This window comes from Sparus aurata, chromosome 9, assembly GCF_900880675.1.
Source record: "Sparus aurata chromosome 9, fSpaAur1.1, whole genome shotgun sequence".
NCBI lineage: Eukaryota > Metazoa > Chordata > Actinopteri > Spariformes > Sparidae > Sparus > Sparus aurata.
The window spans coordinates 15998410-16022372 of NC_044195.1; the positions used below are offsets into that span (position 1 = coordinate 15998410).

General features: G+C 39.8%; 3 protein-coding genes across 6 annotated transcripts; 2 read left to right on the forward strand and 1 right to left on the reverse strand.

The window, feature by feature from the left end:
• The first annotated feature begins 2429 nt into the window (after positions 1-2429).
• LOC115587692 (zinc finger MYM-type protein 1-like) lies at positions 2430-6480 on the forward strand. Of its 2 annotated transcripts, XM_030427633.1 has the most exons (4): positions 2430-2768; positions 3552-4802; positions 4942-5047; positions 5592-6480. In XM_030427633.1, the coding sequence occupies exons 2-3, from the start codon at positions 3964-3966 to the stop codon at positions 5012-5014; spliced, it is 912 nt and encodes a 303-aa protein (XP_030283493.1). In that variant the 5' UTR covers positions 2430-2768; positions 3552-3963; the 3' UTR covers positions 5015-5047; positions 5592-6480. The 2 variants fall into 2 exon arrangements, with proteins under 2 accessions (XP_030283493.1, XP_030283492.1); XM_030427632.1 differs by lacking the exon at positions 2430-2768 and having other exon boundaries at positions 3300-4802.
• Positions 6481-8432: 1952 nt separating this feature from the next.
• LOC115587572 (cell surface glycoprotein CD200 receptor 1-A-like) lies at positions 8433-14736 on the reverse strand. Of its 2 annotated transcripts, XM_030427470.1 has the most exons (7): positions 14413-14736; positions 13381-13431; positions 11360-11665; positions 9436-9705; positions 9224-9317; positions 9092-9134; positions 8433-9000 (listed from the first exon to the last, which is right to left on the reverse strand). In XM_030427470.1, exons 1-7 carry the CDS (start codon positions 14480-14482, stop codon positions 8911-8913), a joined length of 924 nt encoding a protein of 307 aa, XP_030283330.1. In that variant the 5' UTR covers positions 14483-14736; the 3' UTR covers positions 8433-8910. The 2 variants fall into 2 exon arrangements, with proteins under 2 accessions (XP_030283330.1, XP_030283331.1); XM_030427471.1 differs by lacking the exon at positions 13381-13431 and having other exon boundaries at positions 14413-14735.
• Positions 14737-17117: 2381 nt separating this feature from the next.
• Positions 17118-23297, forward strand: cfap91 (cilia and flagella associated protein 91). Of its 2 annotated transcripts, XM_030427323.1 has the most exons (17): positions 17118-17323; positions 17434-17510; positions 18681-18838; positions 18953-19015; positions 19162-19218; positions 19295-19473; positions 20027-20204; positions 20799-20956; positions 21070-21246; positions 21340-21455; positions 21535-21642; positions 21734-21805; positions 21907-22053; positions 22145-22366; positions 22460-22608; positions 22714-22805; positions 23021-23297. In XM_030427323.1, exons 1-17 carry the CDS (start codon positions 17236-17238, stop codon positions 23230-23232), a joined length of 2253 nt encoding a protein of 750 aa, XP_030283183.1. In that variant the 5' UTR covers positions 17118-17235; the 3' UTR covers positions 23233-23297. The 2 variants fall into 2 exon arrangements, with proteins under 2 accessions (XP_030283183.1, XP_030283184.1); XM_030427324.1 differs by lacking the exon at positions 17434-17510 and having other exon boundaries at positions 17174-17323.
• Positions 23298-23963: the final 666 nt, after the last annotated feature.

Consider the following 23963-nt stretch of genomic DNA (forward strand, 5'->3'; position numbering starts at 1 on the left):
AAGTTTACCACTTCCTGACCTCGTACATAAATCCGAAGACCATCCTGCACATCAATACAAAGTAGTTCAGGATGTGCATGCACACGAAAGCAGCATACTGTGTATTATTTTTGCAGTTCAATACTTTAATACACCCTTACAGACATACTTCTTTACACAGATTGAGGTCATCGTCAATACAAAATCTGGGACACATAGTTCATAAGTGGGCTTGTCACTTCAGTGGACTGGGGATTTCCCTGTAAGCAACCCAGCAGGAAGTCACGCAGATCAATTTATTTTATACATTCACATTTTCTCTTTGAGACAATCCTGCTCCAGATAATAAAAGCAGCACAGTAAGTAAACCTGCCCACATCAATGCAGAGTCCATTATTTTTGAGCATAAATCTTCATAGTTATCAGTTCCAGCCATTAGTGTAACATCATGGTGATAGGCCCCGGTGCAAATATTTTTTTTATGCCCCCACCCCCCTCTGTGCGCTCGTGCACACTGCACACACACACACACTCTTGGACACACACGCACAACTCGAGTGAACTGCTATTGCAGGGATGGACTGGCTATCTGGAGTACTGGGATTTTTCCCGGTGGGGAATTTATTTATTTATTTATTTATCTATTTATTTATTTTCTGCTGCGCCTTGCCTTGGTAACTATGATAAGAGAGAGAGAGAGAGACATGCATCGGCTCGGCCCACAGTGCTCAGTTGCAGACACAGCAGAGAGGTGACGATTGACCCAGTGGCTTGTCTGTCTAAAGAATACCTGGCCCAATGGCCCTATGAGAGGCTACAGAGGCCCAGGAGTCCCACTCACGCATGTTCTAGACCCGCCTCATCCAGTCACCTTTAATTATGAGCAGTCGACGATGAGAGTGAGAGAGAGAGAGAGAAAGAGAGAGAGAAATGGGCCCCTGAGGGCGTCTGGGCCCGGTTGCACCGCCGATACTTATGCTACTGGGAGGGATTTAACATATGCGTTATTTGGAGCACGATACTGCCAAATAATCATGAAGAATTTATGTTGCTAAATACCAGTTCCATAAACATTACTGAACTGTATGGGCAATAGACCTAACTCACACAGCAGCCATTTCCCTTAAACATCAAACTCAGGCTGGGAAACTTGAATGCTGTGATAATGAAATGCTGCGCTGTTCCAGGTTCCAGGTTCCAGGTTGGGCAAATGTAGGGAATCGGATCAGTTGTTGTCATTTCACAGGTTCCCACTTGATTGTGATTAATAGTGACAATCCGGGGGCACATTCGGCCTTATTTCAAGGTAAAACAACATTTTTGATAACCCATTAGCTGATTTTAGCACCACATTAGCAATGTCGCCGCTAACATTGCCATTTGATTACATTGTGTCTTTTTCACTTCCAGTTTTAGACAAATGTCTCCAAGATGTGTGTTAATATTTCTGAATCAATTCACACCTTTGTTCATCGTATAACATCAAAACAATACTGTATCGAACAGTAAATTACACTTGTCATAGAAAGATTGTCAGAGAACAAAACGTGTAAGCATCTCAAGCCTGTGGTGACCACAGACCTTATTTCAGGCATTTAACTTTAAACCCATAAACCCACAGTGAATTAGCACCTGAGAACTGGGTGGGCCTAACCCAGCAGGGCTCAAAAACATAAATCACACATCCTGCACACCCCATTTATCAGGTCATCACAGAGCACAGGGTAAATGAAAAAGTGAAAAATGTCCAAGAGGAGGTCAGGTACTGGATACTCACCAGTCCTGAGTCGTTCCAGCAAGAACAGACCACGAAAAGGAGCCAGTCTTGTCCAAGAGATAGAAACCTATAAACAAACAGGGTCTATACCATAACACTGCCCTATATCTGTTCTCGACACACATCCCACTAAACAAGGCTTTTGACAGTGCCACGCTGTCACATAGGCTGCATGAAGACCACATTATCTGGAATTGGTGGAGTTGAAGGAAGCTTTACTTGTTGGACTTGAAGAATATTGCCAGTCATATAAAAAGGTTTTAACAGCTCGGAGCCTTTACTGTTAGTTACACATGGACCTGATTGACTGAGAAACTTAAAGCCACTATGTGTCTGTCCATGATGTAACAACAGTGGCGGCTGGTCTATAGAGGGCGCACGGGCGCCGCCCCACCCCTCCCCCATGAGAAGAATCACATAAATGATCTTTGAAAAAAATATGAAAAGTATAAAAAATATATTAATGAGCACGGAAATATTATATAGTTATTGAGTAAAATGTATAATCTGCAATAAAATATTAGATTAAAAATGTTCTTGTTGTCTGAAGTTACTGACTGGTGACGTATTTCCAGTTTGGGGCGCAAAAATTTGCGCTCCGTTTGCCCATTGACTCTCGTTATAAGTTACACATGCGCATTCACTCCTCCTCAATACAACAGATAAGAGCATGTTCGGGCGCAATTAAATGCGCCCCAAAGCATTACCGACCCCAACGCGACAGGGGGCAGTGGAGTGACACGCCCCATCACTTGACAGGCAGCAGCGCGCCGGCCACTCACTCGGGTCGTGACACCAGCGTGCATCGCGCAAGACGACCCATGATGTCGGCAGCAGGAGTTATGGAGAAGGAAAATTCCGTTAAGTCACTGAAAACAACACCATTCAGCAGGAAATCACCAGAAGAGAAGCTCAGAGTCATAGAGCTTGGACCTGACCAGCCGGACATTAAAATCCAGCAACAATCCAAAGACAGAGGACGAGATTACACCCGCTCATTTTCAAGGAGCTGGTCAGTAGCGCCGAGATCGAAAAGTGGCTAAAGATGTCGATTGCTGCTCGTAACCCTAACCCTGCTTAACTGACATACAGATTCTCGGAGTGGTATGCTGCTATTATGCCGCTGTAATAGGGTTAACCCTAACCCTATAAACTACTTAAAGCTAATGAAAGCGCTAACCTTAGCTAACATGGCTAATATTAGCCCAGCCACCGTAATAATGAAAACCCATCACTAAGTATTGATTTGTTGGCAGGCTCAAAAGTTCTGCTATCGATTAGTCAGACTGGTTGTAAGGTGGCTGGGCTAATATTAGCCATGTTAGCTACGGTTAGCGCTTTCATTAGCTTTAAGTAGTTTATAGGCTGACATTTAGACATATTACTTTACTATCATATCGTAAGAGTCCCACGTGTAATTACTGTCTATATGCCTACAACATAACATTACTTAGGGTAAAGTGTTAAGTTAGCATTGTCAATAAAGACAAAAAAAAAAAAAAGTTTATGTTTACGGCTGCACTTGTCGTCAAACCAGCCCAGTGGCATTATATTTGCATATTCATCAGGGAGCGGTACCATCCAACATAATAGCAGCATACCACTCCGAGAATCTGTATGTCAGTCTGGGGATCGGTATGCCATTCTAGGGATCCGTTGCCGTTGAGCAGCAATCGACATACCTTTAGCCACTTTCCAATCTCGCTGTCACTCGAGCTGGTTCAGCAAGAAGGCTTGGCTAACAGCATGTCCTGATGCTAATGCTTTATTTTGCTTTCCCTGCCTCCTTTTTCAGACGTCAGGATCAGACCCAGCATGGATTCAGACAGGTGTGTCTGATTTAAAGCACTTCTCTGAAAAAGGAAAAAAGCATGAACAAACTAGGGTCCACATGGAAAATGCTTTGAAACTAGCCATGTTTGGTTGAGTCAACATAGGTGAGCAGCTTAATGAAGGCTACAGATTAGGGATCCGTAAGCATAATGAGGAGGTGGACAAAAACAGGCACATATTGTATAAAATAATAGACTGTGTCAAGTTCTGTGGTGCATTTGAGCTAGCTCTGTGGGGCCATGATGAAAGTAAAAGCTCTGAAAACCCTGGTGTTTTTAAAGGATTGGTGGATTTTGTAGCATCACTGGATTCTGTTCTACAGGAGCATCTGCAGACTGCTACTGTTTTTAAGGGAACATCTAAAACAGTACAGAATGAACTCCTTGACTGCATGTTCTCAGTTTGAGAGAGCACATCATCGAGGAGATCAGGAGTGCAGATTTGTCTCTATCCAGGCTGATGAAACGATGGACATCTCCACTCAGTGTCAGCTGGTGCTAGTGATCCGCTATATTGATAAAGCCCATAATGTGCAAGAGAGGTTTTTTGAGTTTATTCCTCTCCAGAGTGCCACAGCTGATTCCATCGCCACAGCACTTTTGGATAGGTTAAGCTCCATTCTCCCTGATGACAAGAAGAGCAAGCTCATTTCCCAGGCATATGCTGGTGCAAGTGTCATGAGAGGAGCCACCGGTGGTGTGCAGAAGAAGGTGCAAGATGTGTATGTGAATGCACACTATGTCCACTGTTATGCTCACCAACTTAACCTCATCATGCAGCAGGTGACATCTCACATCCCAGTAGTGAATCAGTTCTTCTCTGACCTGGCTGGATTCTCCGGATTTTTTTCAAGATCTCCAAAGAGAACCAGTGTGCTTGATAGAGTGGTGGCACACAGACTTCCAAGAGCAAGCACAGTGAGATGGAACTTCCATATCCGTGCCGTGAACACTGTGTTTGAGCACAAAGATGACCTCATCCAGTGTTTTGAAACCATCAGGGACTCAGGGGAGTTTGAGCCTACCACTGTGCGGGAAGCTGGAGGGTTTGTGAGGCTACTGGAGGATGATACTTTCAGCTTCTTCCTGAAACTTTTTCATCACATCATGCCTCATGTGGACATTCTCTTCAGCCAGCTCCAGAAGCGGACCATCGACTCAGTCTTTGTCCAGAGAATCATGCAGCAGTTCACAGACAACATGCAAATGATCAGGTAAATTAATATGTATGTTGTGCTGTGAAATATTGATATTGTGTTAATGTCAATGATGCTTAAACAACTCAGCTATGATATATTCCTGGTTATTTTACCAGGCAATTAAAGCTTAACTTTTCTCTCTGGCTCTGTTCAGAGATTCCATCCCTAATCTCTGTGGAGAACACAGTGCATCTCAGCAGCAGCTGGCCAAGAAACGCCGCACATAGGGCCCAGGTGAACTTCAGAGGATAGCTGCAGAGGTGAGATAGAAGCTAAATGTTTTTGGTTTGTTTTTCACAATCATAGTGCTCTATTCTGCCCTATATAATTATGGGGGAATTAAGTTTATGTTCCTTTGCTCTGTCCCTATCATAGGGTGTCTGCAGGTCCTCTAAAAGCCATTAAATTGTCTTAAATTTGAAATTGTGAAGTTTAGTTGCCACAAATATTTTATCAAATTTCATTTACCGATCTTTTCATTTCTTTCAGTCAAAATGAGTCAAGCTCTTTTGTGTGAAAGTCCTTTAAACCTACCACTGAAACTAATACTGTATTTATACATTATACTTCCACTTACCTGTTGGTAAGATATAGATTAACCTAACTCACTCTAATAACCATATTCCTCCATAAATCCTACTTCTGCATGGGACCACACACATAGTACATACCTTTATACTTACCTGCAATTCTTGAATAAAATAGAAGAGAGAGAGAGAGAGAGAGAGAGAGAGAGAGAGAGAGAGAGAGAGAGACTTATATCTATCTCGATATTGTTTTAAATTGGTGCTTTCATTTTTTTAGGTTTGTGACACTATCTTGGGCCATGCGAAAGAGAGGTTCTCCTTCACCAAACATCTGATCAGTGCTACACTGCTGCAGGGAGACAAATTCCAGCAGTACAACAGCCAGTTCCCTGAAGCAGCTCTGAACATCACCGTGGAGGCTTACCCACTGCTGAATAAGAACAAGCTGAAAACTGAACTGTCTCTTATCTACAGCAATGAAGAATTCAAGAACTGTAGTGGAGCTTTGGCTCTGTACCAGCTCTTCATGGAGAGCAATCTTCAGGACACCTTTTCAGAGACTGTGGCTCTGCTGAAGATCCTCGTCACAACTCCCATGACTACAGCTGAGTCTGAGCGGTGCTTCTCCACACTGAAGAGAATAAAGACCTTCCTCAGGAACACAATGTCACAGGATCGTCTTAATGCACTGGCCATGCTCTCTATGGAGAAGAAACTGACCAAAGACATCCATGACTTTGACCATAGAGTCACTGAGAAATTTGCATCTCTCAAGGAGAGAAGGGCAAAATTGATGTACAGAAAGTAAACATTGTCAACATTGTTGTGCTCATAAGGCAGTGGAGCACAACAAGCCTCCATTTCTCCTCTGTCTTTCCGTTTCATGAAATCTTTTTTTTTTTCTTTTTATACTTTCTTTTTTTACTTTTTCATAACACAAACAAGAGGTCATGTACATACATTCAGTCACATTGAGTGATGCATCCTTTTCTTTCTGCAATCTCAAAATGAAAGTTATATGTTCCATACTGTATGCATCCTATGATGTCATGTATCATATTTTTCCATTGGTTCAGGGTGGGAGGTTCTCTAAGAAGCCAGCATGTGGTTATTGTTTTTTTACGTGCTGCCATGAGGATCTTTAATAAATATGTCCCTGTTATGCAGATCCTTTGATATATTCCCCAAGTAAAATGAAATTCAAGTAAAGTCAATGTCAAATCCCAAAATCCTCTTTGTTGTAGCCTGTACTTGAGTCCAGAAAGGTTGTAAGGCGGGGCGTTTCAGTAAATCTTATATTGGACGTATATTTATGATTTTGGTATAGCCCCCCCTGGAAAAAAAAGCACCAGCCGCCACTGTGTAACAATGTCATGTTTCTGTAATTGTGTCCACAGCATATAAATAAAGCAGCATTTAAGAGTGTGCTCAATATGCAACTGTCCTGAGAACTGCTGCACATGGCTCAAAAATACTTCAGATGGATATTAAGAATATATATTTTCATGTTTTGTTTGTGTCTGCAGAATGGGTACATTTTATGTCAATGCCTGAATCTACACAGATTTATTTATATGTTTGACTGGATGGATAATGGAGTGTTTTTGTGGTTTCATTGATCTTTTTATACGTTTAAAAGTACTTATTGTTCACAATTCTGTTGTAATAATCAATTTTATCACTGAAAACGTTTGAAGAAACTGATGGCAATAATCCCTTTGTCTGAAGGTCATACTTCTGTGAGATTTTTTTCGCAGCATTTCATAGAAGAAACCATGTTGACGTGTTCACCATAAACAAATAGCTGTATAAGAGTACAAGTGTAAAAACAAAATAATCAGTGTGAGGAGTGGGATACTTGTAGCTGCTAAAGCCTGCGATTTAAAAGTAAAATCAGAAGGTATCGACACTGTCTTTACAAACTGGTGTGTGCACCTGACTATTATTTAAGACAGATTTGAACTGTGAACCTGTATGTAAGCGTGTACAGTGCTATTCATCTTAAACAGACTGTAAAACAGCTCATGATCATGATGGTGGACTGTTTTTGGATCTCCACCAGTAGATGGCAGAACAGACCCTCTTTCAGTTTCCATTCCTGTCCCCATAATGAGTTCCTTCAGAAATGGGTTGATGGTCATTATGAGGACCGCTGAATGAACCAAATTCTGAATGAATCCAAATTCCAAATCTGATTCTGAGTTCTGAAACGGATGACAGAAACTGAATGTTCAGCCAAGTATCGGTTAGCTATCTGCTGCGAACAACACACAGTGAGAAACAACCAAATCCTTTTAACATTTGTGTCAAATTATTGTATCCTCTGATACAGTATTCACTATGTTGTGCAAGTGTATGATATGTGATCGAATAAAGATTTATCTTCTTCTCCTTCTTCTTCTTCTTCTTCTTCTTCTGTTTCTTCTTCTTCCATTGTCAGCATTGAAAAATTAAATGCAATCATGTCATCTTTAATTTTGTGGGGTTCAGCTATAATGAAATCAATGTGCTTGGATGTATTTCTAATACACATAATGACATAATCGTACTTTAAGACATAACATGAAAACTTTGTCATTAAATTACGCCTGTGTTCTCTGTTCAGCACTTTTGATGGTTTAGAGGCAGCAAGAATTGATAAAAGGAGCACTGAGAGGAAGAGATTTTCACCAGAGGAGAAAGATCTTCATTTATTGATTTTCATGCTTAAACTTCATGTTGTTTTACTTCGTTTATATTTGGTGGACCGTGCCACCCTTCTAGCTTCATAGAGTTTCATTTCCTATCCCTATTATCACTTTCTTCAGAAATGTGCTCACACTCATTGCGCGAGTCCCTGAGTAAACCAAATTCCGTTACTTCGGTGCTGATACTTACTCTTCTAGCGCGTATCGGTAAGCTTTCTGTTGTGGATGACACATTGAGAAACAACCGACTCCTTTGAAAAAATTGTGTCACACTATTGTAACACATCATCAACATCGGAGAATTCAATTCAACAGAGTTATTTTTAGTTATGTAGGGGCTTAGCTATGATGAGATGAATGTGCTCGGATAATACTTTAATACACAAAATGACATAATTACACTCTAAGACATAACATGAATACTCCACATAATTTTGTTCATTTATTTGTCCTTATCTTTATTTTTATCAGGTCAACTGAAGCAAGAATCCTTCATCTCTTTACAGTTAATATATAAATAGAATTATCATCATCATCATCATCATCATATAATTGCAGTCTGACAACATCAAAAGTCTTTAGTTCTGTATTCTCATTGTGCAGCATCCGACTGAAGAGAGAATTTATTGCATATGTAGTTATTATTAATGTTCTCCATTAAACGCCCACGCAGAGCGGTGGGAGGCATGTGTGGTGCACAGGAGGCGGTGTGTGACATCAGGTACATTCCCTGTTCCATCAGTCAAAACCTGAGAGCAGAATTAAACAGAGAGGCTTCCCTCTCTTATCGGAAGTCTTTCATCTCGCTCTCATACCTCTTTACTATTTCATTGCTTTTCAGTTTCACAGCCTTCAGTTTCTCACAAAAAAAGCCATGTGCGCCCGAGCGTGTGTTGCATGTGCAAGATTTTAAGTGAACAAATCTGCAGATGAGTTATAGATAGAGTTGACGCGTTGAACATAGCTGGCGTAGGGCTCCACTTCCTCCACATCCTCCGTCTGAAAAAAAAAAACAAAACAGAGAGGTGTCATGCACAAAGCTCGTATAAAACACAGAACTATAACCTGCAGTTACAGCGAGATTACACACCGGTGCAGTTTTAGATGGTGAGCTGTCGGACTGCTGGCATTGCCTGTTAGAGGAGTGGATAGACAAAGCAGCTCGGTGAGCCAACATAAAAGCTTGCAAGGAGTCATTTTAGTGATTCATTTTCGTTCTTACCTCAATATCATTAGTTTCTTTTGTGCAAAAATTACAACTGCTGCCAAAAACACAAGTCCCGCAACGGCAGACACGCACAGCCAAGTAACATGACCTGCAGTGAGAGAGTGAAGGTTTTATCATAACCTGCTGGTCTTCAATATTGCACATCCCATCTATTTACAAAAATTTTAATTAGTTTTCTTATGTGCAATCCATTCTGAAAGTCTGACCTTTTGTGAGTTTTGGTTCTAAAACCTTCTCCTCGCTCCAGTACGGGTGGCTGATAGCACAGCTCAGGTTTTCTGTGTTCATTCCTTCTGATATCTCAAGACGACTCTCTACTGTAAAAAATCCATCTTTGTCAGACGATGTTTTCACATCCGATAAGTTTCCCTCGTGGTTCCAGAAGATGTTGGCAGCAGGTTTTCCTCTTTCAGCTTTGCACATTGCCACCATCTTGTTGTCCTCTTTCTCTAACCAGGCTGATATTCTGGGAGGAACTGAGCCAGGGAGGACAAAACAGATGAATTAGACTAACTGAATTCTTCAACTTGCTGTTTTAAAAGTTACACCAAATCATGAATACAATGTGCTTGTCTAAGTTTAGCTTGAACACACTTAGTTTCATATGAAATAGTTCCATATGAAAATTGTCGACTGTTAGACTGGTGCATTTTTCAGAGTAACAGGGACACTGTGTCATGAAGGTTTAACACAACAGAAAACAAAAATGTATCTTCAGAAAGAGAAAGTCTCGGGTGCTCAGGAAGTTCAAACAAAGTGAGATGAAGTTGCTCCTTGGTAGTTTTGGGGAAGAAATTTTAATCAGAGGAGATAGAACTTAATTGACAGATTTTGTTATGCCTAAATAAACTAAATAAACAAACTCTCTTTGTTTTCATAACTGAATAAACAACCTGACCTAAACACAGCTTCATACTGTTTTACTTTATGTTTATATTTGACCCCGCCACCTTTCTTGCCTCAAACAGTGTTCTGGGGTTCTTATTTTCCTCTGAGAATAGCTTGTTTATTCACTTCTGGAAAAAACAATAGATAAACATTTCTGAGTTGGTATTATTACCTCACTGAAACTGTAAATATAAAAATTCTTAGTTTGAATTTTTTTCCAAAACTACATAGTGACCCTTTAATTTCAAAGAGAGAAAAATGCAAGGCACGCTGCCTTCCTCAGGGTATGAATAAGAAGAAGGCAGTTTGAGCTGCTACTCATGGGTTCAGGTGATTTTTAACATGCATTTTCAAGTGTTGAAAATTTCAACATAAAAAAAAAAATGTGAATAAAGGCCTTTTAACCTTTTAACCAGAGGAGTGCCTTGGGTTTATCTCTTTCTCAAAACACAGTGTATGTTAGGTTAGTTAGTTAACCAAGGCACTGGCTTAGAACAGTAGTTGGTCCCTAGGTTAAATGCAAATTTGATTTCACTAGGCCTATATGTTGTACTGACACACAACATGCTTCCAGGTTCTAGTTGGCGCGTTGTGTCTCAAACTGTTTGCACTGGACGGCCGTTATTAGAGATATTTTTGCCGATTGAGCATGTATGCATGTTTCAGTGCTGGCTCTTCGCAGAGAAAAATCACTCTGATTGGCTGTTCAGATGTGCCGATCAGTGCAAAAAAGAGAAACGGAAAGGAAAGGGAGAGTCCCTTTGAGCGTGTCGCTGTAGAATCCATGATTCCACCCATTAAGTGTGGTTTCTGCTTATTTTTATCCTCCGCCTCTTCACCAGTGCCATTAACAGCTTTTTACCAAACATATTCTCGATTAGAAGTGGCTTTATAGGTGTGAGCGGTTTGAAAAAATTTTGCCTTTTCATAACTTGTTTTGAGGTATTTGCTGGCGCAGAACATAAAAGATTATTATGGCCGTTGGTTGTGGTCTTTGTTGTGTGTTCAAGTGCAGCTTTTTGGCCGAGGCACAGGAGACGAGAGGCACCGGCCATCATTGCCGCTTTTTCTTTGATGTTAGTTTTGTGTGCCTGGGCCTTGTGTGACAATAAATTTGATTCGAATGAATGCAGAAACATACGTCACTACATGTAGACAGGATTTGCTGTGTTATACAATTAACCTTTGAAAGTAAACAGCAGTTTTATTGACTACATGATCCTCTATCCTTGTGAGTCCTACCTGTGATGGCCACGTTGATCTCATAACGATCGATTCCTCCTTTGTAAACCGACTCACATTTGTAGACCCCTTCGTCACCATTGGTGAAGGCTGGGATGTGCAGGTATGACTGAGTGCTGGATGTATAGAGTGACTTGCCATCTTTGCATGTGTCTACTCTTCGGTCTCCATCATCTAAGGATATCTTACATTCAATTCTGTATTTCATCTGTATTGTCCAGATAACATATAGTGTCTCATTCCACGTCTTATTGCTGCATGTCAAGTTTACATCACTCCCCTTGTTGAAGGCTGAATGTATGACAACTGAAAAAAAGGAAAGAATAGTTGGATTTTTTAGTACATAGTTCTGCTATTGTGGTATTGTGCTGATTAAATATACAACATACACAGTACACACGTCCTGATGAACACAAAAATAAGGCAAACCCCCCCCCCCCCCCCAAAAACAGATTAAATGCTATGGTAAAGACATAAAAAACAAACAAAATAAAAAGAAATTATAGCTTGCATGCAACACATTTATAACTTTGGGCATGAAGTGTGTCACATAATGAAAAACAGCTCATAAAGCGGCTTTATGTTAATTTGTGAGAGGCGTCATTTACATTGAGGGTGCTGGGGACATGTCCCCAAAACTTTTTGAATGGGCAGATTTTTTCCTATCACGTTTCAAAAGCATAATTTATTTAGACAAAAAAAAAAATTTGTTCTGGAAAACTTGCTTTCACCAAGAAGAATAATGCTGCTCCTGAACTGACACAATTGTAACCCAGAACCTGATAAGTAAATGTAGAATAAACTAAGGCAGATAATAGATCTGATCAGCATGTATTGTCATCACAACAAAATACATCAGTTGGACTTATTACATATAAGCTAGCTATATCAGCCCAAGGTTTCCAGACATATTTTGATCATTTTGTCATATTTGCTGGATTTTACAGTAACAGTATATAGATATAGCCTTTAGGAGCCTAGCTTGCTTAAGAAATTATGCCTCCTCCCTTTTTACACTTGGACATGGCTTTGCCTAAAATCAGATATGTTGAAACCCTAATGTCCTCACCACCTATCAACACATAGTGACGTTATTGTGATCACTGACAAAAAAATATCCCCAAGTATAAAAATGCTACATAAGATTTGTTATATTGTTTTATACATATAACAGTTTTAAATAAAACTCTCTATCTATGATCATTTTAAAATGAAATAAAAAATAAATAGAACAATGAATCGAGGCTGATAATATCCAAACATATATCTTTATGATCTACTGAATGGAAGGTTTGCAGTTATTCCTTTTTTTAAGTGGCAAACATTTGGTACAGCCCCTTTAATATTCTATAATTGTATTGCAAAATTAACTCAATATTAAAGGCGCACTGTGTAGTTTTTGGGAAGACATTTTTCTTCATTCACTAAATAAACAAACTCTTTGTTTTCATAACTGAATAAACTGAATAAACAAACTGACCTTAAAGGACAACACATTTTCATATTGTTTTACTCCTTTTGTTTATATGTGGTGGACCCTGCCACCTTTCTAGCTTCACCTCAAAAATATGGTAAATATTAAAATTCTAAGTTTGAATTTATGTTTCAAAACTACATAGCGCCCCGTCAATTTCAAAAGAGAGAAAAGTCCAAGGCACTCTTCTTGCTGCCTTTCTCAGGGTGTGAATAAGAAGAAGGCCTTAAGAAGGCAGTTTGTGGTGCTACACATGGATTCAGCTCATTTTTAACAAGCATTGTAAATGTTATATATGAAATATTGTAAATATTAATATTCTGACTTTTAATTTGTTTTCTGAAACTACATAGCGCCCTCACTAAACTACTTCATTTGAGAAATGTCTGAAATACTAACTATAAGTAGAGAGAAATTAATATGAAATGCATATTGTCGTGTTCAACTTCATTTTCCTCACTTGTCTTACCTAATATTAATAGTCCTACTTTGTATTTTACTCTTTATGCAAAACAGTTTGAGGGAAAAAAGGGGAAAATTGGTTTACCATCACCACCAATGGAAGAATCGTTGAAGCTCGGAGAGGTGCTATTAGTTCCTGAGAGAGAGGAAGGTGGATGTGAGGTTAAAGAGTTAGTAAAACAGTCCTTTTTTCAATCACAAAAGCAGCAGTTAGTGATTCAGTGTGAGGTGTCCATGCAGCAGAGCAAACAAGCAAGGCGGTCTATCTGTTATTTGTCATTTAGTTAGTCAGTTAGCCTTGATTAAAGATTAAAGCTGATCTGATGTGACCAGTTGCTGCAGGGCTAAATAAATGAACACAGAGGAGTTAATGAGCTTTTGCAAAACAGAAAACTCATCTGGAGAAAAAAAAAAAAAAAAAATCATCAAGATCTAAAAATATATAAAAGACCACTTTGATTGCTATGATTTCCCCAATTCACTTCTCACACTATAGAGGAAGTTCCTGTCAACATTCTTATTTCAAAAGAAATGATTTGGAAAATTCCTCAGTCACTGTCTTCATGTTTACCTCTGTCAGATAAAAGCACAACATCATTTGTTAGGTGGGGTGTCAAAACCACAGATCTTGAAACCGAAGTACCACTTCGACCTCTCAGAGACCACCACAGTGGAGAAAAGCTGCATCATAGTGTTACTCTAATCTGAGATCATCATTTCCACTGCAGGAACAAGTGGCAGCAAGCCGCTTGTTCATTCAGAAAATGTGGGGCAGCCTTCTCACACATCTGTTATGGAACATGTTCCTCTCCTGTCAGCTTCAGCATTACCCCACCTCCATGCATGTTCTTTCCACTGTCTGTATGAGTCACACCACGACAATCTCAGAGTTTCTAACCACTTACATTTACAGTTTACTACTACTCTCAGCAATCATACAGCAATGAACCACATTGTTATGGCCACACGACAGGCAAAACAATTATAAATAATCACAATCACATTGAGGTTTTTGAGATGATGTTTTGTATCTGAAAGCTGGATCTGATCACGGCACAAAATATTATGTACTAAAACAACACGCACGTGCAAAAAGAAAATGGCTTAATGTTCAAACCTGGACCCAGGCTCCACGCTTCGGACAACAAGAGGATAAAAGCAGCGTAAATCCAAATCATGTCCCTCATCTCCGGTTGTCTTCAGGTTCCTCTGTGAACTCTCACACAGTCCTTAACTAAATATTCGATCCTGAACGCTGCCTATAGTGGCATCAAACTTAGATACTCATGCCATTTACTTTTATCAAGCAATTTCACTTTCTATATTTTTGTCCCAGTGAGCTCAAAATAGAGCTGCTGCTCCAACCGGTCCAGACAAACTGAAAATCCTTGTCGCCCGTCATGATAAAGACATAATGAGGACATGTGACTAACAGATCCCTCCCTCCCTCTGTCTCTTCCCCTCTCCAAACCGCTTTCCACCCAAACATCTGCCTTCTTCTCCCCCACACGATGGTGTCTGATAAGTCAAGACACTAGTTTCCTTTTCTTTCCAGTCACATGATCAGCCTCTTTCAAGTATGAACAACCCAAGCCAGACAGTATTGTTAAGCAGGCACGTCACACACAATAGTCCTGCTCTATATAAATGCTACCTGGGGTGCAGTGAGCTAAAACTAATACAGTGTAATACAACTGACTTTGAAGTTATGATTGGTGAAACTGAGACAGATGTGTGGATTTTTCGTGAACATTTTGGAGGCTGCAGTCTGTGTTTTTGAACTGTATTTGCATAGTACTGAGAGTTTTTTTTTGTTTTGTATTTAGTCTTTCCTCTTTGATATAAAGAACATGGACAAAATAGCAGAATAACCTCTCATTATGACATAATACAATGCCTCTATCCAGCCTCTAAACTTACCCTACAGTTGAATCAACACCTCTCAAAATGCACCGATTTTATAACTGTCACTGAATTAGGTCAATATTCATTAGTTTTAGTTTAGTTTAGATAATGATTTGGTCACTGATTGAAGATCTTCATGCCGAGTAAGTGTTATTTGACACAAAAGTTTGGTTGTGATCTCGTGTATGCTGTATGCTGGTGTAAGCACATCTTGCAGCCTAAAGGTTACACAATGCAGACTTACTTACGTGCACTGTTTATGAAGTGTTGATGTGGGTGCAGGCGTTATCACTGACTCGAGCCCTAGTTTGCACATCAGAGATCAACTGACAGCAAGATGCATTTTGTCAGTTAATGCAGATATGCGGTTATGACCTGTGTGCTCTATGCGGAGTTAGTGGTTTTTGGGTACATCTTGCAGTGAGATGTCTCGATATTAGCGGCCCCACACAGGAACAGTGAGAGCAGATGATGACACAAAACTCAGCTTTTCCTTAACTCGAGCGCACTCTCAGTCTGTCTATGTACGCCACAGAAAAACTGTGAAAACAGCTCAGTGCAGATGCACAACTTATGAAAGGTACATTAGTTTCTGGTTGACACCAAAACTGGGGAAGTGGAAAAACTTGACTTGTTTGCATGTCCGGGTGGAATCTGCAACTGTTGGTTTCATGGTTTCATAAACACTTTGTGAGGATACTTGCATAAATGCAGAGGTTATTAGACACAAATCCCTTCTCCTTTTTCTAATATTAGACTGTTTATATTTCACACACAGGCAGCAGAAGTTCAGCTGACTGTGAGCTGGCACACTTGGAACAAGGGAACTAGTTTTTCCATAGAATTGCAAAACCTTAAAAGCTGTGAAGTTGCTCAGCTGTGTTCCTCAAATTCCAAAAAAAGAAAAAAAAGTTTTAAATAATAATTGGTTAGGGCCTTGAAAAAGTCTGTGACTAACTTTGTGCTTGTGTGCATGTGTGTTAATGCACTGTTTCCCTTTGATAACACTGACTTCCTGTTGATGCCAAAATCAGCCTTTTTGGCTGCCCATAAATGTGCTCTGGAAGGGTAAAGAAAAAAGTGAGCTGTGTGAAAAAGGAAACAGTAATTGTTTGTTCTAAAAGGAATAATTATAGACAAAAACAATGACAAACCTACATTAATACCTCGTGGAGCAGTGACTTTAAGCCTGCCCAATATAAGAAGAAACTGCTGTAAATCTATGAAAATAGACTAAATACGTGTTATTTTACCACTCAAACTGACACATGATAGTGCTGAGGCAGAAGTATGATTTTTTATTTTTTTTCAAATAAACAAGGTAACAAAATATTATTCTCTGTGGTTTTACAGCAAAACCATAGCATTAAAATATTAGTATCTGTTTGTAGGCCTAGTTGATTTGAAATACTGAAATATGAAGTAGCTAATCAGATACAACATGTTACAAATTCTGCATTTTCTGTTATTGGCATGTGTTGCATTGGGGTTAAAATTACAATTTGATGACATACGCTAATAATATACATGACATCATCTCTAAAAAGTGAGGCGAATTGCAACAAGAACAACTGCTGATCCCGGAAGTGTGTTTTCCTCACTGTAAATGCTCATCTGAAAGGTTTTCTTTTCATATTGGCTTTAAATACTACGATACCCATGAGCCTCAGCTACGGAGAGGAAGTCAGTCAAAGACATGAGCTGAAGCGGAGAAAACATGAGATGAGATGTAAACGTAGCGATTGGACTTTGGAGTCGTAGTTGACTTCTTACAAAACGATTTTTGATACAAAGGCATGTACTTTCGCCTTTCACAGAAAAAATAATCAAAGATATTCTTTTCTAGAGTCTCCTGTCCATTAACGTTCCTGCTGTCAGTGCTGTTCATGAGGTGAACGGAGAAGTGGACGAAACAACCCCGCCCACTTCCAGGTTTACCGTCTCCATGGTTACATTGTTAGAAACAGCAGATATCACTGTCTGCGTGATAATTCGTTGTTTTTAAAAATAACAGCTTTTAATTTGAAGTTAACAGATGAGCAAATCCATTACGCACACTATTTCTAGGAGAAATTATGCAAAAAACTATGTTAGGAGGGAACGGCTCTATGACTACTTGTACGGTAAGTAAACTTAATGATTAGACTGCAGCTGACGCGAGCTAACGTTAGCATTTGAACTCTTGCTAGCTCACTTGGTTGACGTTAACGCCAACTGAACTGTTTTGCCACAGACCCAGTTTACACACTGTCCTCGGAGCTGGACCATGCCAGGTCCAGCTTCAAGGCCTATGCGTCTAAGGACCGAGTCGTAAGTTGTGTCCATATTTGTCCTAATTCAAAAATACTTTTTTGTTGTTGTTGTTGTTGTTGCTGTCATTTAAGACATTAAAGAAGTCAGCTATAGGCCTATCATTAAATAACGTCAGCTAATAATCGGGCTAATACCGGTCAACTACGTTGTATCTCTAAGTTTACCATACCATAGCTAAGTGATTCAATAGTAAGTCAAAGGCGGCAGTCATTTTGTGTCAGTCACAAGACGTATTTTAGGTTAAATTGTATTTCTATGATCATAGGGTTTGATTATTTAAAAACTGATGTGTAAGGTAAACGTATTTAGGAGCGAGAACCTGAAATACATTTTAAAATGTTCTATTTTAGCTTAGCTCTGATGCAGCATGTAATCTGCAATGTAAATAGAAGCTAAAGTTTTCAAATAAATGCAGTGGAGTAAAAAAAGTACAATATTTGCCTCCAAAATGTAGTGGAGTGGATGTATGAATAAGCAGAAAATGAAAAATACTCAGGTTAAGTACAAGTACCTTAAAAGTGCTGTGCTTAAGTAGAGAACTGTAGTAGATGTACATAAGTGAATTCCACCACTGCCAATATTTATCTGTCGGCTGATATGCATAAACACATATTTTTCAATGATCCCTCAAATGTGGATATCAAACAACACGACAAAAATGTGTATGAAACGGAGGCTAGATATTTTACAGTATAACAATAAAATGTATTGTAATGTAAGTGTACTGAAAAAGTAAACTTCACCAGGAATTTAGTAGCTATAAATTACCCCAAGCAGTTTTTCCTGCATTATGTACATGTAACATATACCCTGATACATCAGTTGGACTCTAGAAATTTTTAACGCTGGGAAAAAAAAAAGAAAAGTTTATTAGATAGTAGCACATATAGCAAGTTTATACTATAATATCGTACTTTAAGTTGGACCTTAAGTTTAAATGAATTTTCCTTTCACACTTTAAAAACTGAGTCAGAAAAAGTCAGACACTAGACCCATTTTCTGTTTACTTCTCTTCCACTGGGCACAAGTTGTTCCCTGAAGTGCTTCATGACCAAACTATGACCCATGGTCATGTTTTTCTCAGTTCTTACTGTATACACATGAAAACAAAGAAATGGACTAAATGTGAAATGCACTTGCTAACAGTATTTCTCTCTGCCTTATCAGAGGGGTGTGCCTGAGTTTGAGTCCATGTTCAGTTGCCTGTCTCACTACCCCCGGTCTACTGTTCAGCTGAATCCTTCAGACCCTGTACCAGCCTCGATTGATCGGCGCTGGCGGGGCCACACGGAACAGCGCAGAGAGGCGCTGCAGCAGCTGGCTGGGTAACTCAGACACACAACATTTAAATGAGCAGCAGCAGTTACTCAGTTATGTTAATTTAAGGTTCTGTTAGTCATTTCAAATGTGACTGTGATGCTTGATTATATTCTTGACAGGGTTGTTGTTCCAAGGGAGAATTGCCATGTGACTGGAGCTGATAACTGGAAATACTACAAACGGTTTGACTGACTTCTCTACACTCTGAATACAATTATATTAATTTTAACAAATTCACGCAGTTACAGTTTACAAAAGATAACAGTCAGTTTTCTACATTAAATATTCACACAGTCTCTGACATGTTGTTTTATTCTGTTTCCTTTAGCCCTCTGATTCCCTTTGGTCAACTGCCTCCCCAAGTTGGGATTTTTGATACGCCGAGGTACTTTCTTTTTTTCCATTTCTGTTTTTGCCTTCTTGCTGGTCAAGTTTACATAAATTTTTCTTGTCTCCCCCAGAGAAGATTTCATACCAACTGGTGGAAACAATGCTCAGCAACAGCCCACCCATTTTACTGTGGGGGTCCAAACAGACTACAGGGAAAGTGAAACACAAACAGACCCGTACAGCCCTGAGTATGTGGTACAGCCTGGGACAACCCCCTCAGAGCTCCTGCAACTGGCAGCTTTGACTTGGGGTAGGTGATCAGCTGTTAAGGCCTTATAGACTATGATTTATAATTAAAACTTTGCATTGCCAGCCTTCCTGCTGTGTTCACAGTTAAATAATCTAGCTGTACTAGGTTGCAACAGTATGAGATTTTCAGGGTACACAATGATTGTTCATTTCTTAACAATTATTATCCATATAGAAAGGGGTTTTTGAAAAAAAAAAAAAAAAAAAAAAAAAAAAAATATATATATATATATATATATATATATATATATATATATATATATATAATATATATATATATATATATATATATATATATACATATACACATATATATACATACATACATACATACATACATACATATATATATTTTAATAACATTAATTGTGGTTGAATTCAATACCTTAGATAAGCAAATGTAATGTATGATAGTTGTCAATTTTCATACCACAGTTGAAAATGGAATCCCGCTTCAACTCCTAAACTGTACCCTTATCTTTTAATTAGCTTACCATCCCTCTTGTCACCACTGAAATTACATTCAGACCCTCTCTGATGATAATTCCCCTTAGGTCGCGGTTTGCCTGCAGGCCTTGCAGAAGTAGAAATGATACAGCGGGCACGTGCCAAGCGAGCCTGGGAGGCCACCCTTCCTCCTTCGGATGACCTCAGTCAGCTGGACAAAAGGAGACGAATGATGGAGGAGATGGAGGCCAAAGAGTGGGCTTTCAGAGAGGGAGAAATCCAGAAGTGAGGGGTGTTGCACCTCAACTGCTTTCATTTGTCACTTCTTATCTAAAAGATGTAAATCACCATCTTGAGCCATCTGCTGTCACAAGTGAAGTTCAGCAAACCACAAGTCGAACTTGTGCAGCGGCGTGGATTGTGTCTTCTTTAATACTACCCCTTGGGAGGCCAGAGATGTGAATGTCAAAATTCTACATATACTGGTTTCAGAGTAGCTATACTATTATAAATATTGTTTATATTTACAGTGGAACAAACTATTATCTGTACCCTGCATTCAAGTATTTTGCGACTTTCAGCTAACGTTCCTGTTTTGGTTATCTCTCACTGCTCCCATCAGTGTGCACTCACTGTCAGTGTTGTGGTCATAGCTTGTTTCTGCTGCCCCCAAGTGGACAAACAATGTAATTAAAACAAATCAAAATGCCACAACCATAAACTGCTTGGGACTAATATCTGTCTTACAAAATACAATGTGTAGGACCTGTCCAGTTTTTGGCTTTGATATCAATCTTGTTGAAGCTTCTGCTCCATATTCCTTGTCTTGCTTTCTTATGTCTTACTCCAACACTGTCTGTTTCTGTGCGTGTTGTCCAGGTTACAAGAGGCTCGTCTAGATGTGCTGAAGGACCTCTTGAAGCGACGAGACGAGGCCCAGAAAGAAGTCACAAGCCAGAGACTGTATCAGATATATTCCAAGCACCTAAAAGAGAAGGAGGCTAAGCAACACAAGATTCACAATGACTACATGAGGTGTAAGACAATCACTGCCTCTGCTCTAACATAGTATTCGGATCGTGAATGTGTTATTCGAGGCTTTGTTTCTCTTTTTCCCATCTGTCTCTTTTCATTGTTGTTTTGTCTATAGCGCTGAGAAAAGTGGAAGCTCAGTGGAGAAATGTGGAGGGAAAGCTAGAGCGACCTGGCATAGTCAGAGACTTCACAGATTGTAAGACATACACCCTGCGGACCACCAGGGACACATTCACGGACGGGGACACGCGCAATAATGGGTTAAAAAGCTACTACTTAGACACATATGAAGGTCAGTATCAATATGTGATAGGACAATTATAATTTAATCAATAACAGTGTTGCTTAATTGTTAGAGTAACTTTAAATATTTGGTCAATTACAGGCTTGCTAAAGCTAGAGGCAGGACTCTCACCCTCAGTCCTCAAGCCACAAGTGAAAACACCCAAACAAGTCAAGCCCTCCAGCAGCAGAGCGGTAGAAGTGATGATGGAATACAAGGTAAAGCAGGAAACAAAATTAGTTAATCTAGCAGATCATATAAATTCTGGAACAAAGATTACCAACTGTGGCTCCACAGGCGCTGAGGAAGGAGATGAACGAACAAGAGAAGCCGCTGCGTTTTCTTGTCAAGAAGGAGAAGCCCGTTCCTCGTCCTGTCTCTCCGAGAGTGGAGGAGACACCGGAGGTCAGCTAATGTCTCTGAGTCTAACTGACTCTGACCTTGATTGTCCTGCATGTAGCTGAGATGCTATAAGTTAACCAATGTTTAACCATAGGGGGAAGAGGAGACAGAGCTCGCAGTCATCTACTTGCAGAAACTCCTTAGAGGAAGAAGCATCCAATACGAGGTCTGAACACGTCTGCATGCACGTGTGTGTTCACCTGCATCTCTGAACTGAATCAAGTTTTCGGGGCATCTCTATTAATTTCTATTTGTGTTGTTGCTCAGATGTTTAAGGGCAAAGAGAACCACCAGGAGCTCATCCAGGAACTGAGGACTGTCCACGCCCTGCAGAGGGAGGAGCAGGAGCTACACAGAGCCGACAAAGAGCTCGTAATAACCCTGAAAAAACAAAGAGACGAACAACGACACAAGGTGAAACATGCAGAAAACAAGTTTTTACAAACAAGTTTTGTCGGACTCCAAGCAATCTAAGCACATGTACACCTTCTCTCTCCCCGCCCAGAGCTCTCAAGAGGAGGCATCTCAGGCCAGAGTGGTAGGTGCGGAGCTTGAACACCTCTTTGACACCTTGTCCAAGGAACTGATTCACCTCCAGGAAGAGCGTAGGATCCACGCCTTCACGCTGCTGGCTGAGCGAGAACGTCGCCTACGAGAGGCTGAGGAGAGTGGGAGGAGACAGGTGGAGGAGTGCAGACGCAGAGAAGAGGATGAGATCTTCAGACAAGTGCGTGTCAATTGCTGGCTTTGAGTGTTCAAAGGAGATAGCCGTATGAATGATAATAAGGTGTGTGTGTGTTTTAATGCATCCTTACCACAGGTGGTGCAGGTACACCAGGAAACTGTAGATCTGTATCTGGAGGATGTCATCCTAGAGACCTTGGAGCAGACAGCTGACCAGCAGGCTCGAGAGGAGATCCGCAGGAGGGCAAAGGAGGTCAACGACATCGCTTATGCCATGGAGGAAAGGTAATGGAGACGTCAGCATGTTTGCTAAAGCTTTATACTATTGAGAAACTAAAACCCAAGGATAATGAACAGAAAAAATGTGTGCATGTGTGTGTCTGTGAGTAGCCGGAACAATCTTCAGTCAGAGGAGATTGTGTCAGAGTTGGTGTACAGTTTCCTTATCCCAGAGGTCGAGAGGGCCCGTGTCAGACAAAGAGGTTTGGGAGATTGTTCTGTTTCCACTCACATATTATTATGATAGAATACAATATCAACATTATTTAAAATGTAATATAATTAAAAAGTATCCATAGAGACAGTTAAAACACATGAAAAGTCAAAGATTATTGCCCCTTCTAATGAAAACAAACAACAAATAAAAATTGAATAATAGGGCTTTAACCCATCTAACCTTGTGACTTTTCTCTCCCAGTGCACCAGAGGCAGCATAGACACTTGCAGGCAGCTCAGAGTATAATTCAGGGTGCTGCAGATCATTCTGGGATCCTTCCAGGTGCTGTGGAGGCCTCACAGTCGACCTGTCCTGCTGAGAGAGCCTCAACACGACTCCTCGAGGAGATAATCAACCAAGTGGAGCAAGAGCAGGGGAAAGAAGCAGAACCTCACCACACTCCAACTGAGTAGAGGACTAAAATGATTTAAAGTGCATTGACATACAGTGTGATGTCTAAATGTGTTGTTCATTTTAAGTGTGCGTTTCATAATCATCATTGGTGGGTTATGGGTTGATAACAGTATATTTTGACCTTTTCTGACAAGGTCCAAGTACAAACTTCATTACCATGCTAAAAAGTGTATGGAGGTTAATCATCTCGACCACTTTTGTCTTATTTTCCCTTTTAAGTGTTAACTCTGCTATCACGTTTCTAAAACAAATTCATTCCATTTCATTTCGGAGAATGTTTTTAAAAAAACCTGAAAAACCTGTTTTTCATCAGAGTTCAAATATTTTAAAAAGCGTTATAGGTCTCTTCTGACTTTAGAAGTGACTCATTTTTGTCCAAAATTTCCCAGTAAAATTACTTATTCATTGGGATTTTCAGCAAACCTTGACAGTTCAGATAAAATGGGATATTACTGTATATGTATTTTCCAGAATTCTCACAACTTCATATGGTCATAGTAACTGTGAAATAATAATAAAACAAAAGCTTGTCCCAACTGAAATATCTACACCAAGAAGATGTGATTGCAGTACATCAACTTAAATAATGAAATCACACTGAATTTTAAATTAAATTATTTAATGGATGAGTAATAATTTTATAGTAAACATTGCACTGTTTCTAATTCCCATGAAATACAGTTTAATACTAAAGGTGCACAGTGTAGTTTTGGGGGAAGACTTTTTTTAT